Source organism: Taurulus bubalis (genome assembly GCF_910589615.1).
Source record: "Taurulus bubalis genome assembly, chromosome: 7".
In the NCBI taxonomy this organism is placed as follows: domain Eukaryota; kingdom Metazoa; phylum Chordata; class Actinopteri; order Perciformes; family Cottidae; genus Taurulus; species Taurulus bubalis.
The window spans coordinates 19,258,810-19,285,589 of NC_136595.1; the positions used below are offsets into that span (position 1 = coordinate 19,258,810).

Below are 26,780 nucleotides of genomic sequence, written 5' to 3' on the forward strand. Positions count from 1 at the left end.
CATTTTAGGATAGAAAATAAATAAATGACAGAGCCGGGGGAAGAGGGGGGTAATATTTAGAGAAAAACTCTGAAACTTCTATGATTTAAATTGTACATTTACAAGAATAAACGTATTCTGCGAGAATAAAGTGGTAATTTTACGTGAAAAAAAACCTCACAAATGACTATTCTTTGGGATTTTTAGTAAACAACTCTGAGATTAAAACCACACATTTAGCCGTCTGAATTTCATTGTGGTTTAAGTGGATTTCTTACGGCAAAGATGACCTCTGAGCAAGGCAAAGGTCCTGAAAGATACATACACACGTTTTCTTTCATGTACTTTATGAACATAAATAATAATATAATTATTATATTTGCACTCAGAGGCTCGGGTGCAATAAACTGAAGGTTTTATTTCTCATAAATTAGTTTTAAACCTACAATGACCCAAATACAGCGTTTCAATACTACCAAATTTGCTAATTACATTTACTAAACCTGCCACTATTGGTCTATTCCTAATCATATTTCTTCATCTATCCAGCTCCACCCAGATTTGTGAGCCGGCTGGAGAGTGCTTGTCTGATAGATGGAGAGGATATACAGTTTACCTGCTCCACACTCACTGCTCCTTTACCACAAATCAGGTATGGCAAAACAGAGCAAAGGTAACCACAGCATGTCACTACACACTATTTTGGTCATTGTGTTTGAAACACATGCACCTTTGGGTTGGGCAGGTGGTTGAAAGATGCAAGAGAGTTGACTGACCAGCAAAAATACTTCATCCTGAATGATGCTCGGAGTGGAATCTTGTGTTTGACGGTCATCAGAGCAACAGAGGCCGATATTGGACAGTATGAGTGTGAGGTATAAAACTCCTATCCATAAAACCTCCAACATTTCAAGATAGTCAGATCGGAGATCTCCCTGTAAGACACATAACGTCAAATGTTTTGTGTCGTTTAGCTTTTGAATGAGTTTGGCTGCATCAAGTGCAAAGCAGGGCTGTGCCCCGCTTACGTACCAACCATCGAAATCGAGGATGACCAACCACAGGACTTGCCTCCTAAAGGTAGGACAGCCAGAGCCACCGAAGGTAAATATCCTCCACACAGGATGCAAACCCAGGACAGGGTTTTTATATGGATGCTCCTCAGCTGCGTTAGAGAAGGGATGAAGCACATGCCATTGTCCAGTTTCACTCCAGTTCACCTCACATCTGATCATGTCACCCTTTTTACTCCACATCAAATGACATCTCTTCACTTTCCAACAAACTGCAACAATGTGCATCAATGTCAACATTCAACCACTACCACTATCCATTCTACCCACTTGATGCCATTGTGAGATTGTTCTCACAATTTCCTTTTTTTTCCATTTCACACACACTCACATCATATGTAGCTCCAACTACCATACCAGTTGTCACTTGATCCCCAGGGATGGCATAGACTGGCTGTTTATAATGTGAAATGCATGAGCTAATAGCACCACTCTACATGTTTCTTTTCCTGCCATGTATAGTATTTTCCTTTGAATAACATGATTATCAAAGTTACTTAACTTAAAAGGCAACATGTGATGACTAATGCACACTTCATACTGTACCCCCCTGCCAATCCACTACATTAAACCACATTAAGCCCTTCCCTAAACCTGATACATTACAATTGTAATCTCTCCTTCTTTGGTCTAATATTTTTCACTTTCACCTCTGTGTGTCTTGAGTTGTTGCAGTCAGTCATGTGAGAGAAACTTCCTCAAACTTAACACCTAACAATAACTGTTTCTAACAGCCTTCTATTGCCATCACCCAGCGGGATCTCGTGGCTATCATTCAACATAGACACCATACTGTACTTCTCTGCATCCTCACCCATGAAAATACATTAATACATTTATTGTATGGAATGTTTTTTGTGTTTTTCATCATGTTTCCACTTTCCACAGAGGGCATGCATTGGAACAGACTAGACTGACATTAGGATACAAAAGTCAGACGAACCTTGAGGTGCCAGAGACTAACAGCAATAATTTGAATGCAGAGATAGCAAGTAGTACTATTACTGTCCAATATAATATGTAGTGATTTTACAACTGTAATATCTGTTAATGTACCACTGTTACTATCACATAAGACATTGTGTAGAACACAGTAGAATATGATTCAGCCAAATTTAATCGACTTATTAGATGTTGATTAAAAAAAGTACTGTAAGTTTCACATATGATATTCTCTATGCAAGCTATAAATATATTTTCTGTATTTATGACACCAGTTGAGCATGTGTGCCCTTCCATTGTCATCTTCCCTCTACTATTCCTAAAGCAGGAACTTCCTCACATGGACCCTTCCATGTAGGTCATCATTGTCATGATAACAAATAACCACTCAACATTCCCCTTTCTCCTCTTGCCAACGCATGCCCAGCTAACTCTTCACTCTACGAACACAAGATGGTCATGTGCTGGGCAGGTGAACCCTTTACCCGCATGCAGGAGTGGGCATACGCTCATGTCCTGTTGATGTGTTGGGTTAGTGAGTTTAAACCCTCACATACTGAGGTAAGACAAGCATTATTACTGTTCCCGGTATGTAAGGTAATGTAATATCTTCACTTTTCCAATGATTCAGTAAAGTACAGCCAGTGCAACATAATAACTCCTTAAAATATATCTAAAAAGTACATAATCATTTTAAGTGTCACTTTTCATAGATGCAGACTCAGAGGGTTGGTCAACTGCCTTTGTCAAGAAATGGCTGCAGACTGATTTCAGCCCCACTTCCATTGCTAAGATGCTCTTCCCTCCTGGACACCCTGAACAGTAAGTTTAGTGCCCCTCACATTACTTCATGAACATTCCTTTAAACAGGCATCAGCCTCGACCTGGTAAACTGTGTCTGTGGTTGGTTGATTTAAGGTGTCCCAATTCTAAGATTAGAATTGGGTGGTTAAAGAGTAAAACGTGTAAATCGTAGAATCCAGTAAGTAGTTTTGTGACTAGATAGTGGGGTTTTTTTCTCCTTGAATGATCTGATTTTATTCTTTCCTTTTCCTTGTCTCCAGAGCTGAATGTAGTACTGAAGAGGCTGTTCCTGCCTCAACATCCATGGATCAGGTGGTCCAGCAGCCTCTGTGTTACCTCGAGGAAGAAGAGGAGATCTACATCTCCGAGCAAATGCAGGAGATTACAGATAGTATGTTATCTCTTTAACATAAGTATGACTTCTATCAAACTCTGTGTGAATACTAACTGATCTTTTCTGCTGCTCAGCTCCTCCCTCCATCCAGGTACCCACTGAGGACATGTGTGTAGAGCCTGGCACACCGGCCACATTTACTGCCATCGTCACAGGAAGGCCTACTCCTACTATACAGTGGTACAAGGTAGGAGCACTGCAGATCAGTGGATCTACCTGAAGGGTTGGTTGCAGGAACATTTTGGAGTGACAGGATTTAAAGGACAGAAATAATATCCTATTCCTATTATGCAAGTTGCTTTTGTATATACAAAGTACTATTGTATGTGCCTGTATTTAATAAGGGAAACATGGGTACCATACAGATAATACTTATCGCACACCTGTTTCTTTTATTTCAAGTTTATATTGTCTTCATGTAAAATACTAAATAATTTAAACACTGACAATGAAGCATAACATATTTTTGGGGTTAAACGTCCACCCTTGTAGGTCACAGAGGTCACAGGAGGAGGGCATTGTGTTTTAAGTTTGACCAGATTTTGTAGACCTTGTAGCTATACAACTTAACTCTTTCCTCTCTGATTGAAGGAGGGAGAGGAGCTTGCAGCCAATGAGAATGTGGAGGTATCACAGCATGGAGCCCGCTGCTCAGTGACCATAGTGTGTCCTGAGGGAGAGGACAGTGGCATATACACCTGCTTCGCCTACAATGACTCTGGCCATGCCTCATGCCAGTCTGAGCTGACGGTGGAGGAAGGTGAGACAACAGAAATGCGTCATTATTTTACTTCTAAAGACAAAGATGAATTCATCAGATCTAACTGTGATGGCCTAAACAAAGCATGTCACAAAATGATATTGCTGTACGGAAGTTAAGGAATCTATTGTGATGGATGTTTTATTCAATGGTTTTGTTTTCTCTGCAGGTCCACTGGAGTATCAGGAGAGAGAGGTGGAGCTGGGGAAGAGAAGGAAGTTATTCTCCGTCTATGATGTCCATGAGGAAATTGGAAGGTGAGTCTGTAATTTAAATTGATGAAGTTCAATCTGGCCGCGAGCCCTGTTCAGATTTAATACGATCAACATCACCTCCTTGTGTTTTAGGGGAACCTTCGGGGTAGTGAAGCGTGTCGTCCACAGACGAACAGGGGAGGTGTTTGCTGCCAAGTTCCTGCCTCTGCGGAGCAGCACTCGGACCCGGTCCTTCCAGGAGAGGGACTTGCTATCCCGTCTGGCTCACCCCAGAGTGGCCTGTCTGCTGGACTTCTTTTGTACCAGACGCACTCTGGTGCTGATCACAGAAATGTATCCTTTAACTGCTACAATATAATAAAAAAAATCTTTTCCTCACAGTGGATTTAGTTTAAGTTTGATTTTTTTTATTAAATTAAGAGTTCTTTAACACCATGTCTAGCTGCTGTTCTCATGGACTATTGGATCATTTATTACTGAAAGGATCAGTTCCAGAGAGAGAGGTGAATCTTCTTTCCAAGATTATTTTTATCTTGCAAATATTATGTATGGCTCTTGGCTAATATGCTACATTTAATTTCAGATCCAGTTATACATCCAGCAAATCCTTGAAGGAGTTGGTCACATTCACAGCATGAACATGTTGCACCTGGACATTAAAGTGAGATTTCAGGTTCAACATTGCATTATTGACATTGCATTATTTGTATGCGTTTCTTAACTTTTACATTTCTTATTTATACTCCCTTCAGCCTGATAATATCCTCATGGTGTATCCGCCCAGAGATGAGATCAAGATCTGTGACTTTGGCTTCTGCCAAGAAATAGACACATCCAGACACCAATACAGCATGTTTGGTACACCAGAGTTTGTTGCACCGGAGATTGTCCACCAAGAACCAGTCACTGTGGCCACTGATATTTGGTAAATTGAATAACTATTCATCTTAATTGAGACTTGCATCAGATAGTATGTGTGTGAATTACAAGGACATTTAATTATAAGCTAAAAGGAATTTACAATAAATCGTGTACAATTCTAAATTACAGCGCAAAGTAAGACACATTAATAACTTTTTCTCTCTCTGCTAGGTCTGTGGGAGTTATAGCCTATATATGGTATGTATCAGTGCACTTTTGATAATATTCTTGCAATCATCACAAAATACAATATGCAATCATCAAGAAGCTGTGCATATGACCTGAGTTTCTTTTGACTATTTACATTACGCTTTATCTTTTTTCTTGATAGTTTGGTGTGCCGATGCCCTTTCGTGGGTGAGACGGACCGTGCTACACTGCTCAGGGTGGAGGAGGGCACCCTGAACTGGGATGCCACTGATGTTACGAACAGGAGCCCTGAAGCCCAGAACTTTCTCCACATGGTTCTACAGCCAGATCCAGAGTAGGGAACCGGTTTTATTATTGCTTCCACTGCCGCATCAATCCAGTCTCTCAAAGGCATCAAACATATTTTCTCATATACATATAAGTTCTTAAACCTCATGCAAATGAAAAAAGTCCCATTTCAAATGGGACTTTTTTTTACAAATTAGCATAAAGTGATAAGCATCATGCCATTTCTGATTCAACAAATCAAACCCATGTATGTATTTCTGTAAAAGCTGCATTTAACTAATTTGAAACCTAACCTATCAAAAGTGATATTGTGTGAGGCTCAACCAAAAATCTGCAAAAACAAAAAATAATTGTACAATAACAGAATGCTGCATCATGTATACTGATGATGTCATCATTCTTTGTGGCTGTACTAGCACAATGCTAATATAAAAATATTACTCTTAGAATAAGATAATGATTGCAACCACCTCCAGTGGTACGTTCTCACACGGCTGCAGTGATGGAGTGGTGGACTCCAGCACACCCTGACAACACTAATATGTGTGGAGGCACCATGAGTGCAACATAACACACATCTGACTCTTCCCAATTTTCCTCTACCCAGGAAGCGACCCTCTGCCTTTGAGTGCTTGAGCCACGAATGGCTCCAGGTGAGAGGAAATACAGCACAACCTGTGTTTTAATCAAGCTTCACTGGATAAAAAAATACTACTCTAACTAAGGAACATAACTAAACACACAAATATTGTGTCCACAGGACGAAAATGCAGGTGAAGATACGGATGAAATCAACACAAAGACTTTGAAAATCTTCATCTCAAAAAGGAAATGGCAGGTGAGTTACAGTCTTCTAAAGTAAACCACAACCTCAGCAGGAAGTACTAGCTGGTGTCTTGTCATGTTGATAATGAACATGATTAAATGTGTTGAATTCACAGTAGATCATATATTGTGCTTAAAGGAAAGCTGTTGTCTAAATCTGTCTTCACCAATATCTCTTCCATCTATTTCCCCAGCGTTCTTTGACTTGCATTGGGTCAGTTCTCACATTGAGGCACATCCCGGAGCTGCTGGACGCTCCTCTCAGAGACAGCGCAGTGACAGTTCCCCGCGAGCCCCAGGAACACAGCAGCACCTCTCCGAGCAGTGGCTCCTCTTCGGAGTATGACGAGGCCGACTCCTTGGACTTTTTTCAGTACTGCAGCCCGACTGAAGAGGAGGAAGACTCGGAGGAGGAGTATGATCCTTTAACGGAGAGAGCGCTGATCCCAGAGACTTTAGCCAAACTCCACCTTGATGCAGAAGAGGAAATGACATTAGAGGAGGAAGAGGACGGGGAGCTGGGAGGAAGGAGGAGTGTACTAGAGCGAAGTATGAGTCGGCAGTCAGTTGCGTCGTCAGATGTATCCGGTCAACAGACGCCTCAGAGGGAGCGTAGGTTCAGCAGTAGTCAATCTCTCTACCTCTCTGACGGGGATGAGGGTTCAGGGAGTGACGGAGGTCGTATCCCTCGTGGCAGCGTCATCCGAAGCACCTTCTACAGCACCTCTCATCAGCTTTCACCCATGTCCGCCAGACACATGACATTACGGGACAAATTCCAGGCCAAAAAGCAGGAGAGAGGCCGCAAGCCACTCCGGAGAAGCTTTTCAGGACGTCTCAACGAGCCTCTTATTGAATATGTGGAGGATGAGACGGAGACCAATCGCGGCCAGAGACGGGGGTCTGTCCAGCCTACAATGCAGAAGTCCTGTTCCTTTGACAGTGGTGTCGGCCTCGCCCACGCCAATGTACCCCCTCAAAGGAGGAGCAGGTCTCTTGATGAGTATTCTCGGCGATCTCCCAGTTCACCCAAGCGCACAATGTCAGGGGAGGAAGAAGGCTCTCAAAGTCTGAAGGAAGATTTGACAGATGATGAAGTGGCAGGGAAAAACTTGTTAGCCATCCCGAGCCCACGGCGACCCACAAGAAGAAGAGGCTCTGTCGCCCCAATACAAGGGGCCGGCATGCTGGGTGGATCATCTGTTCCCTCGAGCCGCCTTACTGGAGACAGAATGATCCCCAGGCTGGATCAGGAGCAGGCAGTGGGCGACACCTTCGCTGGCTCACAGGGGTCTCTGGCTGAGTCGTCTATTTTGGAGCATGGTGGCTCTGAGTCTTCAAGTAGACTTGGCTCTTATGAGGAGCTGAGTCATGGTCATCTCAGAGGGAGATCCAGATCAGGAGAGAGTGAAGGGTATGATGATCGAGGGGAGCCTCGGATTTCAGCATCCCCATGCTCCTTCCAAGAAGTTAAACCTAGGAGCTTGATTCCCAAGGCCCCGCCACGTAACCGCACCCGCTCCAACCCCAACTTATCCGCAAACATCAGAGGTCAGCTGGGGACATCACTTACATCGAGCACTAGTCCCAGCCTCTCTTCTCTGCAGGCTCCAGAGAGGCCTCCCAGATCCAAGGACAAGAAGGATGGATGTGGTCTCCAAAGGCACGCATCCGCTCCAGCCCTCGAAATCCTTGAAGCCCGGCCGCCTACAGGAAAGTCACCCAAGCTGGGACTGCTGAAGATGTTCCGCAGGCAGTCCTGGACTGGCCATTCATACTCCCAGCTGGACAGCACAGAGTTGGGTCCCACATTAGGAGAGATCATGATGCCAGATACTCCCACCATGTCTCTGAGGAAGAAAATGAGAGCTTCAGCCTCCAGCCTGACCAAGCTGTTTTCCAGGTCTTCCAGTAAGGAGGACGTGAGTAAAGGAGGTGAGCTATTGTAGATGATGCACGTTCCAAAAAACAGGAAATGATGTTAAGTAGCATCCATATTAAGAAAAAAGCTAAAAATACATTATATAGACATTAGGAAATGGGCATTATTTCTTTATTTTAATTTACCTGAGCCGTCGCTCGACTTAGTTAAGTATTAATGTACATCTACATTGTCTTTTTTATAAAATGTAATGTTTTTCTTTCCTTTTGTTGTTTTTGTGTTCTTACAACAGGGCCCATAGTAAAGGGATCAGCTCCCATCCCACCTGAAAGACAGCATAGAACTGCTCTTGAGAGTCGAAAAAAGAGGACCTCCAAACTATTGCCTTCTTTTAAAATACCTGCTTTCAAGAAGTCAAAAGGTAATAAATAGGCTACATTCTGTGTACTAGGTATTGTCATTTTGCTATAAGCTGTGTATGTTTGATCTACTTCATAATTTCCAGATCTGCTGGTCCGTCCCAACAAGGCTGAAGTCCTCCAGTTAGATGGAGGTGGAGTCCTGCTGGTTTGGAAACCAGTCCAGTCTAGTGACCCTGTCACCTACTGTGTGCAATACTGTACAGACGGTGGGTTCTCAGAGATGATGCAGCAGCACAGGAATTCAATTAGTGGTTTGTGTTAAGAGGAAATAAAATTAGTTTTTTGACAAATGTAATTGTCCTTCCACACTTAGAAGTATATCTAATCAAGCATGTGCCATACATCGTGTTTGGAATGACTCACTTTTGAAAACACTTTTTGTGACTTTTTTCTTGTTCATGCGCTTCCTCAGGTGCGGACTGGACGGTCCTGTCGGACAAGGTGACTGAAAGTTGCTTTGTGGTGAAGGACTTACCCAGAGGAGCCTCTTATGCGTTCAGGATGGGTTGCATCACCAAGACAGCAGCAGGACCTTTCAGCGATGCTTCAGCACCGGTTGTTATGGCTACTCATCCTGAAGGCAAGAACAATACTCTGATGCTGCATGTCTGCTGTCACTGGTTTGGTGTTTTCAGTATTTATAGCAATGATATACACATCAACTGTGAAATGTGCAAACAGCTACAACATGAAAGGTTGCGTTGTTTTCACATGTATTTATTCTGCTGTACAGAAATTCACATTCCTCTAATTCAGACTGAGTCACTGGGGTCAAAGGTCACTGGGTCAGAACGACAGAACTACAACTTCCTCTCTGAGATCAACAGGTAGGGATCTGAATAAGAAGCTCAGATTTTTGAACAGCAATTTATCTTTGATGACATTTTATTTATTTTTTACTTTGTGCTTAGTTTGTTTGCACGTGATCTGATTTTCTTCATTGGAGTATTATTCTGAAATGTAGGTGTAACTTTCAAGGTTTCTCGAGACTGTCACAGATTATGGATATTTTGTACTGATACATATTTCAACTCGTTCCCCTTTATATGTAAAAGAAAGTATTTCCCAACAGACTTTGATTGTTAGTGTTAGGATTAGTGTTTTAAGGAAGAAGAAAAAAAAGTAGACTTCTTTACCTGCTTTTTCAGTGTTACACCGGATCAGAACCAGTTCCAGGATGCATTAGTAAAAGCATGGTCTAATCTTGTTCCTCCCACTTTCTTTCAGGCACTCATATGCCATATTCTTCTTTTGTTTTGTTCCCTCTCAGGGGCCGTTTCAGCGTTGTCAGCATGTGCAGGGATGCTGAGACCAGCCAAGTGTTTGTGGCCAAGATCACCCCTTACCAGGCAGAGCAGAGACAGTTGGTGCTGAGGGAGTACCAGCTGCTGAAGAGGCTCCATCACCCTCACCTGGTGCAGCTGCACACTGCCTATTTCACCTCCTGCTACTTGGTATTGGTGGAGGAGCTCTGTCCCGGCAAGGAGCTGCTCTACAGTCTGGCATCCAGGTAAACTCTATATTCTAAAACTGGGGGTCTAAGACTGGGGGGGAATACTGCTCTAATTAGTGCCAACAGGCCACATTTGGCCCTTCCAAACTTGCTGACAAGCTGAAGTTATTAAAGAGAATGATTTAATGTCGTCTAATGGATGACAATAATTAATGTAATTTATTTTTTGAGGGATTTTAAGATCATCTAAACAAATAAAACCACACTGATTGCAGATTTCTGAGATGTGCCAAGCAGAAACTTACTTTAACTAATCAATGTAATATCTTCAAAATAATCGTAATAATAATAATGATGATCTATATCCTGTTTCAGACCTTTGCCAAAAAGTTTCTTCTTGTACAGACATTTTTTGTAATCCCTAACAAAGCTGTCTGTCTGTGTGTTATGCCCTCTCAGAGATCTGTATGCAGAGACTCACGTCGGAGAGCTGCTGGTTCAGATCCTGAGTGCAGTCGACTACCTGCACAGCCACCGAGTCGTCCACCTGGACCTGAAGTCTGACAACATGCTGGTGGACGACTGTAACCACCTGAAGATAGTCGACTTGGGCTCAGCTCAGTCATTCACGCCCGGTCAGCCTCTCAACATCGAGCACATCCACGGCCAATCGGAGAGCAAAGGTACTTCTAGTTTAATATCAAAGAAGATGCATTGTTGTGGATTCTTCTTATGTACTAAGCCTTTGACTGTCGTGGCCTCCAACAGACTGCCGCAGCAAAGGTACACACTCTTTAAGGGAGGACGGAGTGATGGATGGAAATAATTCAGCCTAACTTCATCCACCTCAGCTGACCCTATCTACCATAGCCTAACAAATCCAAGTCCATGTCCCTTTTCTTATCTTTCTGTAATCCGTTTCTGTCTTGTTTGTGTCATTTTTCTAATTCAGAAAATGAATAATGTGTGAATGTGGTATTGCCAGTAACAGCACAACTCTTTATGGAAAATATCCTGTGTCTGTCTGTTTTGTCAGTTTATATTGTCCTTCCTAAAGCTCCGGAAATCCTCGAAGGTCAAGGTGTTGGGCCTGAAACTGATGTTTGGGCTATTGGAGTTCTGTCCTTCATTATGTAAGTATACATATACAGGTGAAAATGTTACATTCAATATTTTGTGAAAAGAAAATATTATTTGTATTATTTACATTATGTAATAAATGTGGCTCCTAATTTAGCAAAATTGCTATCACAACATCGGAACAAAATCTGACATTTCTCTAAATAGCAAGTATGATACTGGACAAAATGGCTATTCTAAAGATTGAATCATCCACATTCTCTTTCTTTAGAAAATATAGTTTTTCATCATGTAAGATTTAATTATGTAGGCTGATTAGTTCAGTCCAATAGTTGTCCTACTACTGCTACTGACTGCATCTTCTGTAGTTCTGAGATGCTGAATGTACTAATATACAATACTGTATTTATATATTAGTAATGTATATTGGTCAAATGTATGAGTATTTTTCCCTTTCTTCACTAGGTTGAGTGCCGACAGCCCGTTCCACGCAGAGCACGGCTGGGAGCAAGACAGAAACATCAAGAAAGGGAAGATCCAGTTTGGACGCTGTTACCCCGGTTTGTCAGAGGGAGCCTTGAACTTCATGAAGAGCAGCCTGAATAACAAATCCTGGTGAGTGTCTCTCTGAAAATTCAGTTTGCATTAGAAGGTTTATTTGTGTGACTGTGTAAATTCTAATTCTAAAAACTTGTAGGGGGAGACCCACTGCAGCCGAGTGTCTCCAGAACCCATGGCTGCGCGCCCATCGCGCCCCACACAAAGGCCGACAGTCCAAAGTGTGTTTCTCCACGGACAAGCTGAAAGATTACCTCAAGCAGAAGGAGGAGAAACGAGACCAGGTCCGCACCAAGCTTCAAGGCCCCTTTTTCCAGTGAGGCTCCACTGCGGGGGCTTCTAGAAACTACCAACACATGTCAGCTGATAGTTTCCTGTGTGGCTCGTTTCATATCTCTAAAATAAGTTTAGTATCCTCTGATTTTGAAAATGTTATGCGTCTTAATGAGTTTTCAAAGTGTTTCAAAGTGTATTTATCCATTGAATATGTTAGTGTGCTTTGGTTTATATGGAAAAAAGATCAGGGAGAAGGTTTAGTCTCAGAGTGCATGGGATTTTGTGACACGAGAAACTGTTGTTTTGCTCCGAAGTATCAGACAGATGCACGTGTTTGGCGTTAAAGGGAAAACAGTTTTCTGTGATATTCTTCTTCATTTGGAAGGCAGATGTTTTTTCTGAGTGATGTATTGTATTTAAAAATGTTCACGTTTTGCCTTAAAATTGTACAAATGGGAAGTTGATTAGATTTATAGTTATAAGTTTCATCATACTTAAATATTGGGTCAGTCACCCACCAGAATGAGTTGATGGATGAAAGATCAATTAAATGGCACAAAAGTGGTCAGTCAATGTCCTCGCGTTCTTTATTCAGTCTCATATTCACACACACACACACACGTACACGGAAATGTGTTGAAGTAATATATGCAGTTATTTTATTTCCAATGCACAGACTTCCTTCATAATAGTTAAATGATATGCAGCATGTGAGTAATTATTTAAACCGTAATATTAGTTATAATCTTACACTTAACTAGTAGGGAATTTATTTCTACTGTATCAGAATTCCACAACAACTATTTTGCGGTGAGGTACTGATGTGGACTCCACATTTAGGCCAGTGTCAAACTTTGGCTCATGAAGACCAAAAGGTAGCACCGAATTTGGCAGTTCACACCTAGATATCAACCACTGGTTTTACTAAATCTAACATAACCCCCTTTCCATTAGTCAGGAACAAAAATCTTTCAATTCAAAGTCTCCATGTGAGCATCTGTATGAAACTAAGCAAGCCTCCGACCATATAACATAGATGGTAAAAGAAAAACAAATGTTTCTCAAGATGACAGTTTATTTTAGACGCGGCCATTTGCAGTCAGTGAAGTTTGGTTACTGTGTCCTTCTTATGATTTCGCCTCCTGAATTTTCTGGATTTCCTGTTTAAAGAGAGATGATGATATTGTTTTGTGCCATCAACCAATGGTATTGTCCAGATGGTCATGAATGTGCAATGGTCTATGCAACAATAGCTACAAAGTATTCCTTAAATGAATCGTTTACGGTTTTACTTACATCATTGAGGAGATTTTTCAGCTCCTCGTAAGCCTTCTCTAAGTCATCATTGATGATAACAACATCAAACACTCCAGGCTCGTTACCTAGAGAAGAGAATGAGATCAGCTGCAATGGTAATCTTTATTTCCGCATAATATCCATGAAGAACAGCTGAGAAACTTACTGAGCTCCATATCGATGCGCGCTGCCTCCAGGCGCTTCTGTAAACTCTCCTCAGTCTCTGTCTGTCTGTCCCTCAGACGGGTTTCCTGAGAAAGACAATAAAACAAGACATGATTTTTGAACCAGGAGCTGCTCCACAAAGTAGCACAACAGCTGACATGTCACACATTTCACAAAGTTGAATTTTCAAAGGAAATATTGCTATGAATGTGTTATGATGATAAAAGTATAAACAAAACAAAAAGAAATTAGCATCTATATCATTCATTGACAGCCCACTTTGCACAACAGAGGTGAATGGATCTAAAAGGACATATGCAATATGTAAAGTTGGACATTTACCAGGATCTCCATGGACGGAGGCTGGATGGAGATGTAGATGGGATTCAGGTCAGTCTCTTTAATCCTCTTCACCCCCTGGATATCCACATCTAAGATGCAGATTTTGTTCATGGCCAGCACGTCTTCTATGGCAGCTTTACTGCAGAATCAATGCGTTGTTCAATTTTAAAAATCACATACAACAAGATGCTCTGTAATACTACCATGACTATACATCTGAACATGGACGGGGCTTGGCGATGTTCAACCAGATATGGAGAGTGCAATTGTGTAATTATGTCATTGGGTCATTTCGTGTGCTTGTCACACAAAGTGACACAAGTAAGACGATCACTGCATTGATCCAAGCGGCTCAGACTCGCACAGTGAGTGGCTGTTGCCTTCAGAATAAGAGGGAGAGATTAAACGTGACACCCACGTAGCTCTTTTTGAACTGAAAGGGGGGTGGGGGGTTGAAGATCTGCCATCTGCCACCAGACTAACATATATCCTCTTGATCCCTGTGGCAAAGCCTGGGTGTAGTCTTTTATGTAATACAACAGTCTTAGTTTCTATGGAATTAAGCTGAAACAATATCACTGATACTGATGCTGTATTGTATTTTCACTAATATTAACTCAGCTTTTCTTCTATATTGTATTTGGATAAGCTACTGAAACAGCATTTTGAACAGAAAGAACCACTGAAACCATACATGATGTTCTTTTTTTTTTGTAGGTGGGCAGTGAACTAAGACACTGCACAAAGTAAGTATCCCTTTGGTCTCCAAAATTAATGCTTTTTTAGAAAAGTATTTAATTAAATCAAATGTTTACCAAAGGTGCTCGGGCATCTAAATCATAAACATTTTGCGAGGTTGCTCTTGATGACGTGGTGAAAAAGATGGTGGCATTCATCAAGGGATGCAACAATGTACCTCGTTCCATACATGTTTCCTGAAAACTCAGCGTTTTCAATGAAGTCTCCATTGTCAATTCCCTCCTGCATGGCCTCTCTCGCTGTGAAGTGGTAGTCTGTAAGATGCATCATTTATAATGAATACAGCTCTGCCATGAAAACGTGCACAATGGAAAAAAAAAATAGTAGAGGTGATGCAAATCAAATGAACGCTCACAACAGTTTTTAGTGAAAAAATGCGTCCAGCTTCACAGTGATCTCAGTCAAGATGAAAGAACATCCAGGCACAAAGGCTAAACTTGTTTACAAGTTCCTGGACACAATGTTTTCTTAGCTGACAGTGTGTCTTCAAGTGTATGATGTTCTCCTATTAGGCATATTTAAGACTGTGTGTGTATATAGTCATTATCTAAGGGAAAAGTCTGAAAAGATGTCAAATACTTTGTAAAGATGGCTTTAGTATTACTGTTACGGAGCACATTTTATTGTCCATACCAGATCCATAGGCTTACATCTTCACAAAACCTCTGGGATCTAAAACTGCAGAGTTTTAGAAACAAACACGTTACTACTTCTAACACTGATGGACACTGCGATGGCACACAATCATTAGCATGAGAACATGAAGGAGTCCACTCAGACTGAAGTAACAATCTGAAGGGAAAGGCTGGATATAATAGGAGGTGGCTGTTCTGTAAACAAATAGATAATAAGCCTGCGAACATGGCAGATTATTTTAAACAGCACTCAAGAAAACTGCATGAAAAATCGGATGCAAGATCAAAACCTCAGTTTGACCCAAAGGAAGCAAAATCCATTTTCGTGTTCTAGATTAATATCAATTCTGATATTGTCGGTCGAAATGAAAACATGGTCAGCATCTTACAGAAGAAGTATTTTAACACAATAATTAAATGGACATGACAGCCGTGTTTAAAAAGCTCAGAGGGATCCTCTAAATACCAAAATAACTTTACGAAATAAATATTTCCCCAGTGACGCTAATGGTTGCTTGCAAATCATCAATGCTCCACCATCCGCAGTGGGAAATGGGACACACAAAACCTCACGGGACAGGAAAGGGGAATCACTACCGAGGCATCACAGGGGGCTATTTTCAAAAGCTTTTTACTCCAAAGTGTAAACTGTCTGATCCAGATTCCTCAGATCATTAAACGTTTTTTGGTCTATTCTATATTTGTTTGTCACATGACAAGTTCTTATACACGTCCAATGGCAGCATGCCAGGATGATGAAAGTAACCCCTCTGCCTTAAAAACTGTGATCAGGAATCACACTGAAGTCACCTTTATCTGTGATTTCTGATTCGTTTGGACAGGAATAAGAGGGAGACTTTTCTAAGTCTTCATTGGAGAAGACGGCTGCTATGGGCAGTAACATGGCCCCCAGAAGCATTGGGAGCTTGTTCAGCCCTATGGAGAAAAGCAAAAAAGGCACAGAGAGAGGTTTATCTCTTTATATCAAGTGAGTCATACAGGTGGGACAAAGCCATTTCTGCAGTTCACTTGGAGTAAGAAGTGTTGTGAGCGTTACTTTAGAACCGGCAGGTAGGAGAGGCTGGGAAACATGGTACAGAAACAAAAAGCAAAAAGGCAGAAAAATACTCTTTTATCAAAGTTCTACAGATTCAAAGTCCAGGGCTCATATATGGTGAATCACAGAGCGTGCCTATATACCCTAAATGCCTATTGCCGTGTGAGTTTGCTCAGAACATCAACCACCCACTTCAACCACCCACGCTAAAAATTCTGTTTTGACTGTACCTTTGCCATCTTCCTCTCCTGGTCGAGGATTTCTTGTTGTGTCTGCGAGGAGAGGATTTCATCATTAAAACCCAGAAATAAGGTAATGACTCATCAGTTATGTTGCTTTTGATAGATATTAAGTAGAAAGTCTCAGCAGTAAAACATTATTCAACATCAATTAGCATGTTCATAATTGGAGCTTTATTCAAGCTGAAAGACTCATATCCAACTTCCTCATCAGACGAAGCCAATAACCAGTTGCACACACGTACGTGACACGCTGAATCCGAAGACGCCCTCGTGATCATTCATCAGCCTCTTCATCAGAGTACTCTTCCCTGCGCCAGAGGGGCCGCTCAGCACCACAGGCCTCGGTCCTGACATTGTTCTGAGATGGACGGACAGATAGGGGGAAAGACTCAGGAGGAAGCTCAGATTTATGGCGAGAGTAAAAGAAATGCGTTCAGCCAGCGTACATTTAGCGTAAAAAGGTTTGGCGACCGTCTCGACAAGAATAGGATACAGGGCCTTTTAGTGAATCTTTTTATGTTATATTATTTAATGAATGATTTTTTTCCAAAACACTATTTATATTATAAGTAATTAAGCTCGCCAACTATCCTGTCAACGAAGGTTCAGCAAGGTTAATCCTTTGATCCAAGCTCTTAACCACTACACTGTCAGGTAGAAACATCCCAGAAATATTTCAACACGTCCATGTCCTAATTGCTGACTTGTGAGACAGCCGGAGGACCTGATTATAATGTTAAGAGTGCCTGTTAATGAAGTCAAGGTAGGTCAGCCAGCAGGATTAATTGGATCGAGGTCAAGCAGCAGAAAGGGTACAGGAGAGGTGACCCCTCTACCCGCTGTGCTAAAGAGGGGGATATTTCAGGGACACTGCATAAATCAATTCATTTAGAATCCCCCTAAAAACAATTACTTATAATACAGTCAAAGTCTCTAACCGTCAAAAAACATCAAACTTCTCCCTTCAACATCTTGGTCCTATAATAATGCACTGGCTTCACCTGCAGTTTTACATAAGAACAGTGAAAGAGATCAATAAAATCAACAACCATTTATTTGCTAACCCTTTTTCTAAAGCTTGTTGAATTTGTAGGTTCATAACAGATCTAAAGGAGCTAAACATCTATTTTAGCCTAAAGTAAAGTAAAGTGTTGCCCTTAATGCAACATTTCATCAGAGGCTTTATCTGCATACATATTCAGAGCATTTTAAATATCTAAGCAACAAACAAACACTGTACATATATTATGAATGTGCAGTATGACAGGCTGCACTTGAGCTGTACAGCGCAATACAAATACAATGCAGCTTTCCTTTGGCTTTAGTTTTGCACCTGAACTCAAACTCAGATCAATTACAATTGAATGTGTTTATTATGCAGTTCCTTACCTTTCTATGTCGTAGAAACGTTCAATAGCAGATGAGTCTTCAGCCAGGCTTCTTAATGGACTACAATGAGTGTGTGTGTGTGTGTGTGTGAGTGTGTGTTAGTCTGATTCACTGAAGCAGCTCACTGTCAGTCTGAATTACCACCACCTCTCTTCAGCTCATTGACCAATCAAACGTGTGCATGCTGGCTTGTTTTTATCCACACCATCCACACAGGAGCAGGTCACAAGACCGTGTGGGCAAGGTCAAAGGTTTTCATAAACACATGATTTCATACACTGCAGTAAAAGCTTTGTTTACATTTATTTGTGAATTTGTTTCTGCTGTCAATCCAACAATGTGTTGCTTAAGCACCAAAGTTTGAAAGGAGAAGACAGGTTAAAGATAAGGAGGTAAATATACTTCAATTGATTCCAGCCTTTCCTTGTATGAATTTAAAAATCAAACAAAACTACATAAAGTTGGTCTGGAAGAAGACTTAATTTATCCAGGATTGTTTCAGCAAAGCCCTGTTCACACTCATAAAGTTTTACATATTCATACCTGGAAGCTGCCCAGTGCAACCAGTCTATTCAGCGGCTCCACTAGAGCAAGTCTGTGGTTAACTGGCGAGAATGAGAAGCATATGTTCTGCTATTTCACTTTTTCCACTACAATGGATGTACGTTGTAGAAATTGGACCATTATGAAAGCATGGATTTTAAAACAGCTGACTGCTGATGGACTCTAAATGACATCATCCTGCTATGAACTATAATGAATGAATTACAGGAATGTTGCGGTGTTTCCTCCTCTGTGATTGGACTTTGTAGTCTTCTGTCTAACGCAGTAAAAGCTCAGAATAGCAGGGTTTAATGTCCCTCGACTCCAGATGAGCTGTGATGGGCTCTGCCGGACTAATCCTGCACCGACCCACTTCTTATCGGGCGACTTCCCAACAGAGTCATCACAAGAAAGGCCGTCGACAGGCCTAAACCACGCGAGGTCCTTCCTGTCCATTCACGCCTAAAATGCACACACTCAACAGGTAAATATTCAAGTTACCTCCAAATAAGATTCCTTGTGAAACAATAACTTTTTAAACACACGTTTTATTGGAGTAACATTGATCAAATGTAATTTAATGACCCTTTACAAAGAATCACATCAATGAGAAAGACAAAATTAGCATGAATGTAATAAGATTATTGTGAATGTTTTCAACTTACTGAGCTAAACAAAAAATAAATGATCTAATCAAAGACAAACTCTGTACAGTAAATACAGTTGGGTTGCTAGTCAACATCATATACACACACATCGATCCAAACATACACAAAACTATGTACATGTGCTTTGCATGTGATTCAACTATTTCTTTTCTTCATAAAACAGAAAAAAGGGTTACAAAATCGATAAATATTGTCCCAAAGTGTTTGTTTTTTTCTATTCGTTTTTCAGTGTCTTAGCTCTCAGTGGCTTTTAGATGCTTCTTCTGCTCAGTTTGATATTGCAGCAGAAACATGGATATTGTACAGGGTTGTAAAGGAAGGTCAAAGGTCACACTTGCTGCTCTTCAAATTGTCAGGGGTAAGTAGGAATACACTGACAAGTAGGTCAAGGGAGGTGACAGGAGGAGGAGGAGGATGACGGAGGGAGTCCGTGCCAGGCCAGCTGACCACAAATTCACCCCTGATTGGTTAAAACAGAAGAAGCCCCTCCTCATTGTGTGAGTGGCCGCATCACAGGTAGACCCGCCTCAGGTCTCCAGGTGAGGTGATAGTATTGCACTGAGGACACAACTTCTTTGCTCCCTAAAGGAAACAACGAGAAAGTCAAGAAATGAAACATATACATCAGATTATTTTACTTCATGTTTATGTAAATCAACACAACTCTGATGTTTTACCAGCGTTCGAAGCCAACACTCCTCACAGTGAACATGCCAGCACTGGATGGAGGTGAGCGGGGTTGTGTAGGTGTCCTGCAAAAAGAAAACACAGGCAATGATTCCTTACGTAGTACATCAAGCTGCCACTAGATGTCCATGTGAAACTACACAATAAGAGCTTTAAAAGAGGCTTCAGTCAAATCAGCTTTTATTGAAGTCCTTAAACAACAATAAAGATCGGTTGAGTGATCAATTACATTGTACTTTTTCAGTTTGAATACATCGTAAAATACACATCGTTTCAGTAACTATTTCCATAGGTTAAAATAAAAATGGGGGGAAAAAAGGTCCTTCACTTTAACATTGCACCGACTTGCCTCCTTCTACACACTCCTGTAGTGTGCTTGTATTTGAATAACCACAACATATATTTTGTTATATATAAGAGGGCTGTAACTACAAATTATTATTAAACCTATTTTTTCTATTAATACGCAAATGAATTGCTCTATAAAATGTGAATTAAGTTGTGAATAATAATAATAATTCCTCCGAGACCAGCTATACAGTCAGATTTTTATAAAGTTTCTTTGTTCAGTCAGCGGCCCAAAACGATGATATAAAACAAAGCATGGGTAAACATGTGGCACTTTTGCTCAATAAAGGACTCAAATGATTACTTACTTACAATTGGTTAATTGTTACAACAGTAGAGTAAGTAAATTATTGTTTTGAAAAAAATTATATTGTTGTCAGAGCGAGGATTCAAGATTAAGCTCATATCAGCATAATACAGAATGGCCAATAAAACATACGTTTTAACGCAAACAGATTCACTTTATATATATTTAAAGAGTATGACAGAATTGATTGACTTATTGCCTTCGGTCCCTACAGGAATATCTGCGGTTTCTGCATCACTGCGCTGTGATCTCTATGTTGTGTGTCTGCTCTGTTGATTTGATTCGGCTTCATACTCACCATGCAGATGAGGCATTTAAATCTGTCTCCTTTAGACAACTGTTTCTCCAAATCCCGTATCCGCGCTTTAAGTGCATCCAGAGTTGTCAGTGTGGAATCCTCTGAGAGTCTGCATACGCACACGCACACACACACACACGCACACACACACACACACACACACACACACACACACACACACACACACACACACACATAGATGGACGGTAACAGGAGGGGAGATGGGAGGGTACGTGAGTTAGGCAGACACTGGAGAGTCATTTATAAATCGAAGACAGATTAAATTATTCGCTGGCCAACATGGACACTGAGCATGAAATTTAGCAGCAATCACATTGCCTGCATTCGCTGTCTCATTTATCATAGGCTGAGGGTGTGTGTGTGTGTGTATGTGAGAGGTGAAGGGGGGGTGAGATGTCAGGATCCTCAGAGATAGACTTACACAGAGACACACGTACAATTACAGGATAGACTATATGTGCAAACATACTGTAAAGCGAGGCAGACAGGCTGCGATGCATTAAGTGTGATGAAATGTGTGTACACGCCTGCTGTGACCTTGATTGATGATATCATCACATTGATATAGTATTCTTGTGCAGCAGGCTGGGGGGAGCAGGGGCAGGGAGTCTGGACTGATACCACAAAGAGAGCCCGACTCCCCAAAGTACACTTTACAGTAAGAGGTGGTATATTTTCCTCAGCTCTGATTGGCTGATTCACACCGGATTTTACACGCAACCTACGCTACTTATGACTTCTGAAGTCTAAACTGTGTGAGTCCACACATACATTAAATCTTCTATATCAAATTTATTACACAAAAGGAAAACAGCTTGAACAGCATGTGCTGATGGCATCGCAGACACCAAACTGAATGACAAAGAGGACTTTTTTTACTCAAACAAAGGAAGGTACTGTGTGGAAGAACTGTATTCATTGGGAGAAGAACATCAGTCTTTAGTGTCTTGTACAATATTACAGAAAAATGCTTCTGTTGTTTCTTTAGACTATAAGTCTAACAACCTTAAAACAATAAGTCACTCAACCCTTAGAACCATTATTTTATTGTTTGTCTCTTGCTCTGTTGCTGTCTGCTACTGCCCGATGCTAGTGTGCTAGCTTGCATGTCTTTATTGTAATGCGTGTTGTGATTGTATGCCAGTAACGAGTGTGTTGGAAATGTTTGAATGTGTGTTGCTGTCTTTTACATTTTTATATTTCTTTTAGCCCCGACCCCTTTCAAGAAACTTTGCCTTTTTTTCCAGACCACCATTGTAAATAAGGGTTCATTAAGGTTGAATACAAATACAATTGGGATTATTAGCAGTGATGCCATCTCTGACGCTGAGAGATGAGACAAAAACATGTTCTGTAACATGTATTGTAAGCTCTGAGTGACAAACTCACGTTTCTATCACAGAGTTATTGCAGGTTTTGGGGAGACCAGCTATGCTGCCGTCCACTCTCTCTCCACTGCTGGTAGATGGACTCCCTGAGTGAAGAAACAAATAAAAAGAATAAATATCTACCTCACATCTTGCTCTTATACAATTATTTATTGTTTCCCTATTTAATCAATTGATTCATATATTTAATATTTTCTTCTCACCATCATTTGACCATTTGGAAAATTCTAGGTTTACTCTGCTGGAAAAACACAACAAAACCAATATTTGAAATTAAAAAAATGTCCTAATCACTTGTGATAAATTACAAGGAATAGATGGTATGATGATATCTAATTAAACATCCAGATACATACTTTACTGTCGTGTCCTTGGAGCTTTCTCCTGAGCACGGGATTACATCCGTCTCTGAGTATCTGAGAACAAAGGTCAGGAAACATAGAACAACACAAGGGTAACAACAAGTGAGACACATATCTAGTTTACAAATGCTGAAAAATGGTAATAGTTTGACTAAAAATAAGTTTGTAAAGTGAATTAATTAGTCAATGAAGTGAAGATCTTCTGTAATAAGTAGAAAGGTAAATTCAAACATGCAGTTGCTGATGAGTTCAAGGATACTGCGCTCTGCCGTACTCCAGAGTATCATCTCCATCCACGTCCAGGTCTGCGTCGCTGTCTCTGCATTCTTTAGCCGTCGTGCTCACCAGCACTGCACCTGAGGACACGTTTTCACAACCAAACAAATGTTTCAACAACTGTGGTAAGAAGTCGCTCGTAAAAGGATATCGTAGAAGCATGGGCGGTGGTGATTTCTCAGGTCAAGGAGAATTTTCCGAATCGCAAATGTTATGTTATGTTCCCTGTCTGCTTATTCTGTCAGTCAGCATGTAACAAGTCTGCAGGTCAGAGATTCTCATGTAAAGGAAACCGTTACTTTCAATCTAACCTTCAAGGCATCCTGCTCCGCTGTAATGTGGACTGAAAAGTTCAGTGGTTTTTCAACTGTCACTCAGTCACATTATTCACCCTCCACTGAAGAAGGGTCACACACACACACGGGTACCTCAATGGCACACACACACATACACACACACACGTGCTTACCTTTAAACCCCCCCACTGTAGACGACATCTGCATCCTTCTCCTCTCATTCCACTCGTCCTGCAATGGCGCCACGTCTGTTGAACCCTCCTGAAGCACACACACACACACACACACACACACACACACACACACACACACACATACACACACGTAAACATAAAGTACACAATATCACTGTCTTGGTGAATATGTCCATATGCCTCCTGTAGCCTCGAGCTATGTATCTGCTTCTGTGTTTTCATAGCTGTAAACCATCGCTGGCAGTGTTTTCACATGGATACACAGTGAGCTGACAGTGACACTGATGCTACATGAACAACAACTGTCAACAGTGGTGGCCGATTGCAATAAAGATAGAACAAAGATTTGAATCTGTCTTCTTGGGGGGGGGGGGGGGGGGGGGGGGGGAGACACACACCTGTCCACCTTCTTGTTTCCTCCTCTTCAGCTTTCCAATCCTGACTGGGAACAGAGAATAGAAAAGAAAAGGTTGAGATGGTGATTAAGATACTTTAAAAGCAGGCCACAGTGACTTCAGCTGGTCCCTTTATGATTTTTAACGTTCAAACTTAATACAAACTTCCTTTAATTCCTGACTGCATGAATGAGGGGCATGTCACATGACATTTTGCATATTTGTGGGTCTCAAAATCCCAATGTTTTCCATTTGATAGAAATGTGTACTCCTCCCAGAGAAGGAGGTTGGAAACAGGCAGTAGTAGTGATATGGAAGTCACTCAGAGAAAAGTAAGGGACTGTATAGAGGGGAGGGTTTTGTCCTTTTCCTTTTGACTGAAGGTTGTCAGGGGATGCTCTTTCTTTCTTATACTAAATTTGTTTATACTTTTTTTTCTTCCTTTGCAATATAGTTTACAGTTACATACATTTTTACATCAAAAAGACAACTTGTGTCATGGAAGGTCTGTCTCTGGTCCAGGATTTTATTAATATGTACATTGCGTTTTAATTGGGGTATAAAACAAGTCATTGTCATGGTCCTTCCTTCATGTGTTTCTAATTTTACCCCTTCCTTGTCAGTCCCCTGTTTGTCCCCTGAGTGTGTGTGTGTGTGCATGTGTTGCTGTCTGGGTGTGGCACTTAGTCTCACTATCTCACCTGCTGCCAATCTACCTGCACACTTGCGTTTCATTCCTTCATCAAGCTCCTACATTGTTAGGTTTGCCAACAAAGTCCTGTACCTGCCTGGGATCTCTGCCTGCCTGCTTTGTCAGTCTGTTTCCAGAATACATCTCCTGTGAACAGTTACCAGAGTTCTGCTTTTGGAAAGTTTATGGAGCATAACAGTTGCACCAATTTGCAACACTGTTATATTATTTTGACATGTCGAGGGGATGGCGTTGCAGTTTTTTTTTAGGCAAGAGGAGGATTCAAAGAAAAAAATAATACATCTGGGAAGGGCCTTGAAACACTGTAATTTGTTAAAAAAGTTTAAGTATGTATGTTTAAGTATGTTTAAGTTGAAAATAACCATAATAGGTAGCTAAAGGAATGGATAAGTTGTTGAAACTGTGGTGACTAATGAAAATAAGAGACCAAGCCTAAACTCAGAGTTTCAGAATCATTATTTGTTGGAGGCAAAAAATATTGCAACAATATCCCCTTATATTTAATGTGTAGTGTTAAATAACATCCAATGTTCAACATGATGGGGATGAGCTCATTTGACAGCAACAACATAAATAAATACCAACTATTTTAAGTACACTTTATATGTGAATGACCCTGAAACACAATCACAGAAGAAGTTGACCACATTAACACACAAACCCTGAGGTACAATTACACGAAAGAGCCAGAAAGCACAGATGCAGGCTTTACATATACAACAACTGAAGCATTTTTCGGCAGTGGATGCAAAACGTTCCTCTCGTCTCCATCGTGTCACCCGGCCCTCCCCCCCCACTACCCTCTTTGATATAAAAGTTAACATGGCAGAACACCAACTGCACCTCCTCTTTCCCACTCTGACCTGACTGACTGCAGATTGCAGAAGGGGACATTAAGTTTTAGGGCCCTCTAATTCCCGCTGGATGACAGTGGACTCCGGAGGAGGGACACACAGAGAGCTGGTGGCCGTGACCCGAGTGCCGCCATCCCAGCAAATATAATGAGGGTTAAAGAGATGGTCATAGATGAGGAAGAGCTCATCAAACAGAGAGAGGAGAGAGAGAGAGGGAAAGAGAGAGAGGGGTTGATTAATCAACAGAGGAGCCCCCCTCCTCCTCCTCCTCCTCCTGACATGTATTTAGAAGCTCATTATGCTGTCCTGTTATAAGGCCCAATAAAGGCTAACAGACCTCGACAGCACTGGCAGTTTGAAGAGTCAGCTAAGAGCTGGAGAATCTCAGTGTTAATAATAACTGTAGTAAGATGTCTGTGGTGTCAGCCGCAGCTTTTAGGACGCTCTGCCAGTCTACGTGTCTGTATCAGTGCAGAGACTCTATTATATCACTTTTACAATAGCTACTATTGTTTATCTATTCATGTATTGTTTGATTCATCTATTTTGGGACCACTTGGAGTATTTTATTATTAATAGTTATAATTTGTAAGAAATGGCTTTCTTAATTAATCATTCACTAATCATTTGCTTCATAGAACGGTTGGAAGTCATTAATCAGAACCAGACTGGTGTTTATTCCACTATAACGTGTTTTTTACATCATCACTGGATAGATTATGGTCACAATTCTTTATTAATGACATACTAACTTCATTCGACTGTGGCATTTAGTAAAACATTTATCAACCATTGATAAAACCATTAGTCATATCTTATAAGCGCTTTAGTAGAAAGTCATATTATTTCCTTAAATTTAGGGACTGGAAGCAAAACTCAACAGCTGCTCACTCTAGTGAAACGTGATGATGAAGGAAGTGCTTCTCGGTGTGTCTTACCAGCTTGTGTGCAGTCTAGGTGGGCTCCTGCGCTGTGGGGGCGTAATGGGGCGGATTTGACGTAGCACCTGCACCAGCAGAGGTCATCGACTGTTAACATATCAAGAGGTCAAAGTTGAAAGGTTAATAGCTCCTCTGCTCGTGTGGGCGCTAGGCCGGTGTGAGATGGTGTGGGAAAAAGGGTGATATCTAAACCACTGGTGAGGGGTGACGGGACGGGGGGAGGGGGTTGGACGAAACATATAACTAGTCGCATCAGTGTGAACAAAAGAAACTATAATGTCTCTGAGTCCTTTTTCTTTTCTTTATTCAAAGCCATTTAAAACAGAAGACTTGAAGGAATCTACCGTACTGAGTTTTCTCTAAACGACAGCAGCTATGGAACACAACATTTAGTCCACTCTGCATGCATCGACGTACCATTTAGTCTTGTGTGTCTGTTGGCTCGGACACGGAGAAACGTCTGCAACAGTCAGAAAGGACAACATCAGAATGCTCCATTTAAATAGGACTTAGACTATATCTTTCATCATTCTATTGGAATAAATGAACAGCAGCACAGTAGATCGCAGTACGAATTTCTTAC

At 41.2% G+C, this 26,780-nt stretch overlaps 3 protein-coding genes across 3 annotated transcripts in view; 1 reads left to right on the plus strand and 2 right to left on the minus strand.

The window, feature by feature from the left end:
* Positions 1–12,583, plus strand: part of obscna (obscurin, cytoskeletal calmodulin and titin-interacting RhoGEF a) — a gene marked incomplete at its 5' end in the record, with an annotated part of 40,399 nt that extends 27,816 nt beyond the window's left edge. Inside the window, 27 exons of the mRNA XM_079221278.1 lie at positions 529–631; positions 725–854; positions 954–1,059; positions 2,708–2,816; positions 3,059–3,189; positions 3,267–3,379; positions 3,784–3,952; positions 4,122–4,209; positions 4,300–4,500; positions 4,610–4,670; positions 4,751–4,828; positions 4,920–5,092; positions 5,260–5,286; positions 5,420–5,572; positions 6,134–6,179; positions 6,287–6,364; positions 6,546–8,286; positions 8,526–8,654; positions 8,739–8,861; positions 9,068–9,235; positions 9,389–9,482; positions 9,926–10,165; positions 10,568–10,791; positions 10,877–10,891; positions 11,145–11,241; positions 11,654–11,803; positions 11,886–12,583. Coding sequence (XP_079077404.1) covers positions 529–631; positions 725–854; positions 954–1,059; positions 2,708–2,816; positions 3,059–3,189; positions 3,267–3,379; positions 3,784–3,952; positions 4,122–4,209; positions 4,300–4,500; positions 4,610–4,670; positions 4,751–4,828; positions 4,920–5,092; positions 5,260–5,286; positions 5,420–5,572; positions 6,134–6,179; positions 6,287–6,364; positions 6,546–8,286; positions 8,526–8,654; positions 8,739–8,861; positions 9,068–9,235; positions 9,389–9,482; positions 9,926–10,165; positions 10,568–10,791; positions 10,877–10,891; positions 11,145–11,241; positions 11,654–11,803; positions 11,886–12,066 — 4,928 coding nt within the window. The 3' untranslated portion in view covers positions 12,067–12,583. The remainder of the gene's footprint in view (positions 1–528; positions 632–724; positions 855–953; positions 1,060–2,707; positions 2,817–3,058; positions 3,190–3,266; positions 3,380–3,783; positions 3,953–4,121; positions 4,210–4,299; positions 4,501–4,609; positions 4,671–4,750; positions 4,829–4,919; positions 5,093–5,259; positions 5,287–5,419; positions 5,573–6,133; positions 6,180–6,286; positions 6,365–6,545; positions 8,287–8,525; positions 8,655–8,738; positions 8,862–9,067; positions 9,236–9,388; positions 9,483–9,925; positions 10,166–10,567; positions 10,792–10,876; positions 10,892–11,144; positions 11,242–11,653; positions 11,804–11,885) is intronic.
* A 566-nt stretch (positions 12,584–13,149) lies between these two features.
* On the minus strand, positions 13,150–16,872 carry guk1b (guanylate kinase 1b; the record flags this gene model as incomplete). Its single annotated transcript, XM_079221102.1, has 8 exons — positions 13,150–13,182; positions 13,319–13,404; positions 13,485–13,569; positions 13,826–13,964; positions 14,742–14,838; positions 16,030–16,155; positions 16,507–16,548; positions 16,761–16,872. The coding sequence occupies 8 exons, from the start codon at positions 16,870–16,872 to the stop codon at positions 13,150–13,152; spliced, it is 720 nt and encodes a 239-aa protein (XP_079077228.1).
* A 2,756-nt stretch (positions 16,873–19,628) lies between these two features.
* rnf220b (ring finger protein 220b) overlaps positions 19,629–26,780 on the minus strand; it is a gene marked incomplete at both ends in the record, with an annotated part of 28,644 nt that continues 21,492 nt past the window's right edge. The window contains 11 exons of the mRNA XM_079221153.1: positions 19,629–19,700; positions 19,796–19,870; positions 20,759–20,867; positions 22,169–22,253; positions 22,371–22,408; positions 22,524–22,583; positions 22,789–22,885; positions 23,275–23,362; positions 23,694–23,737; positions 26,195–26,284; positions 26,615–26,657. Of these exons, the coding sequence (XP_079077279.1) occupies positions 19,629–19,700; positions 19,796–19,870; positions 20,759–20,867; positions 22,169–22,253; positions 22,371–22,408; positions 22,524–22,583; positions 22,789–22,885; positions 23,275–23,362; positions 23,694–23,737; positions 26,195–26,284; positions 26,615–26,657 (801 nt within the window). The remainder of the gene's footprint in view (positions 19,701–19,795; positions 19,871–20,758; positions 20,868–22,168; positions 22,254–22,370; positions 22,409–22,523; positions 22,584–22,788; positions 22,886–23,274; positions 23,363–23,693; positions 23,738–26,194; positions 26,285–26,614; positions 26,658–26,780) is intronic.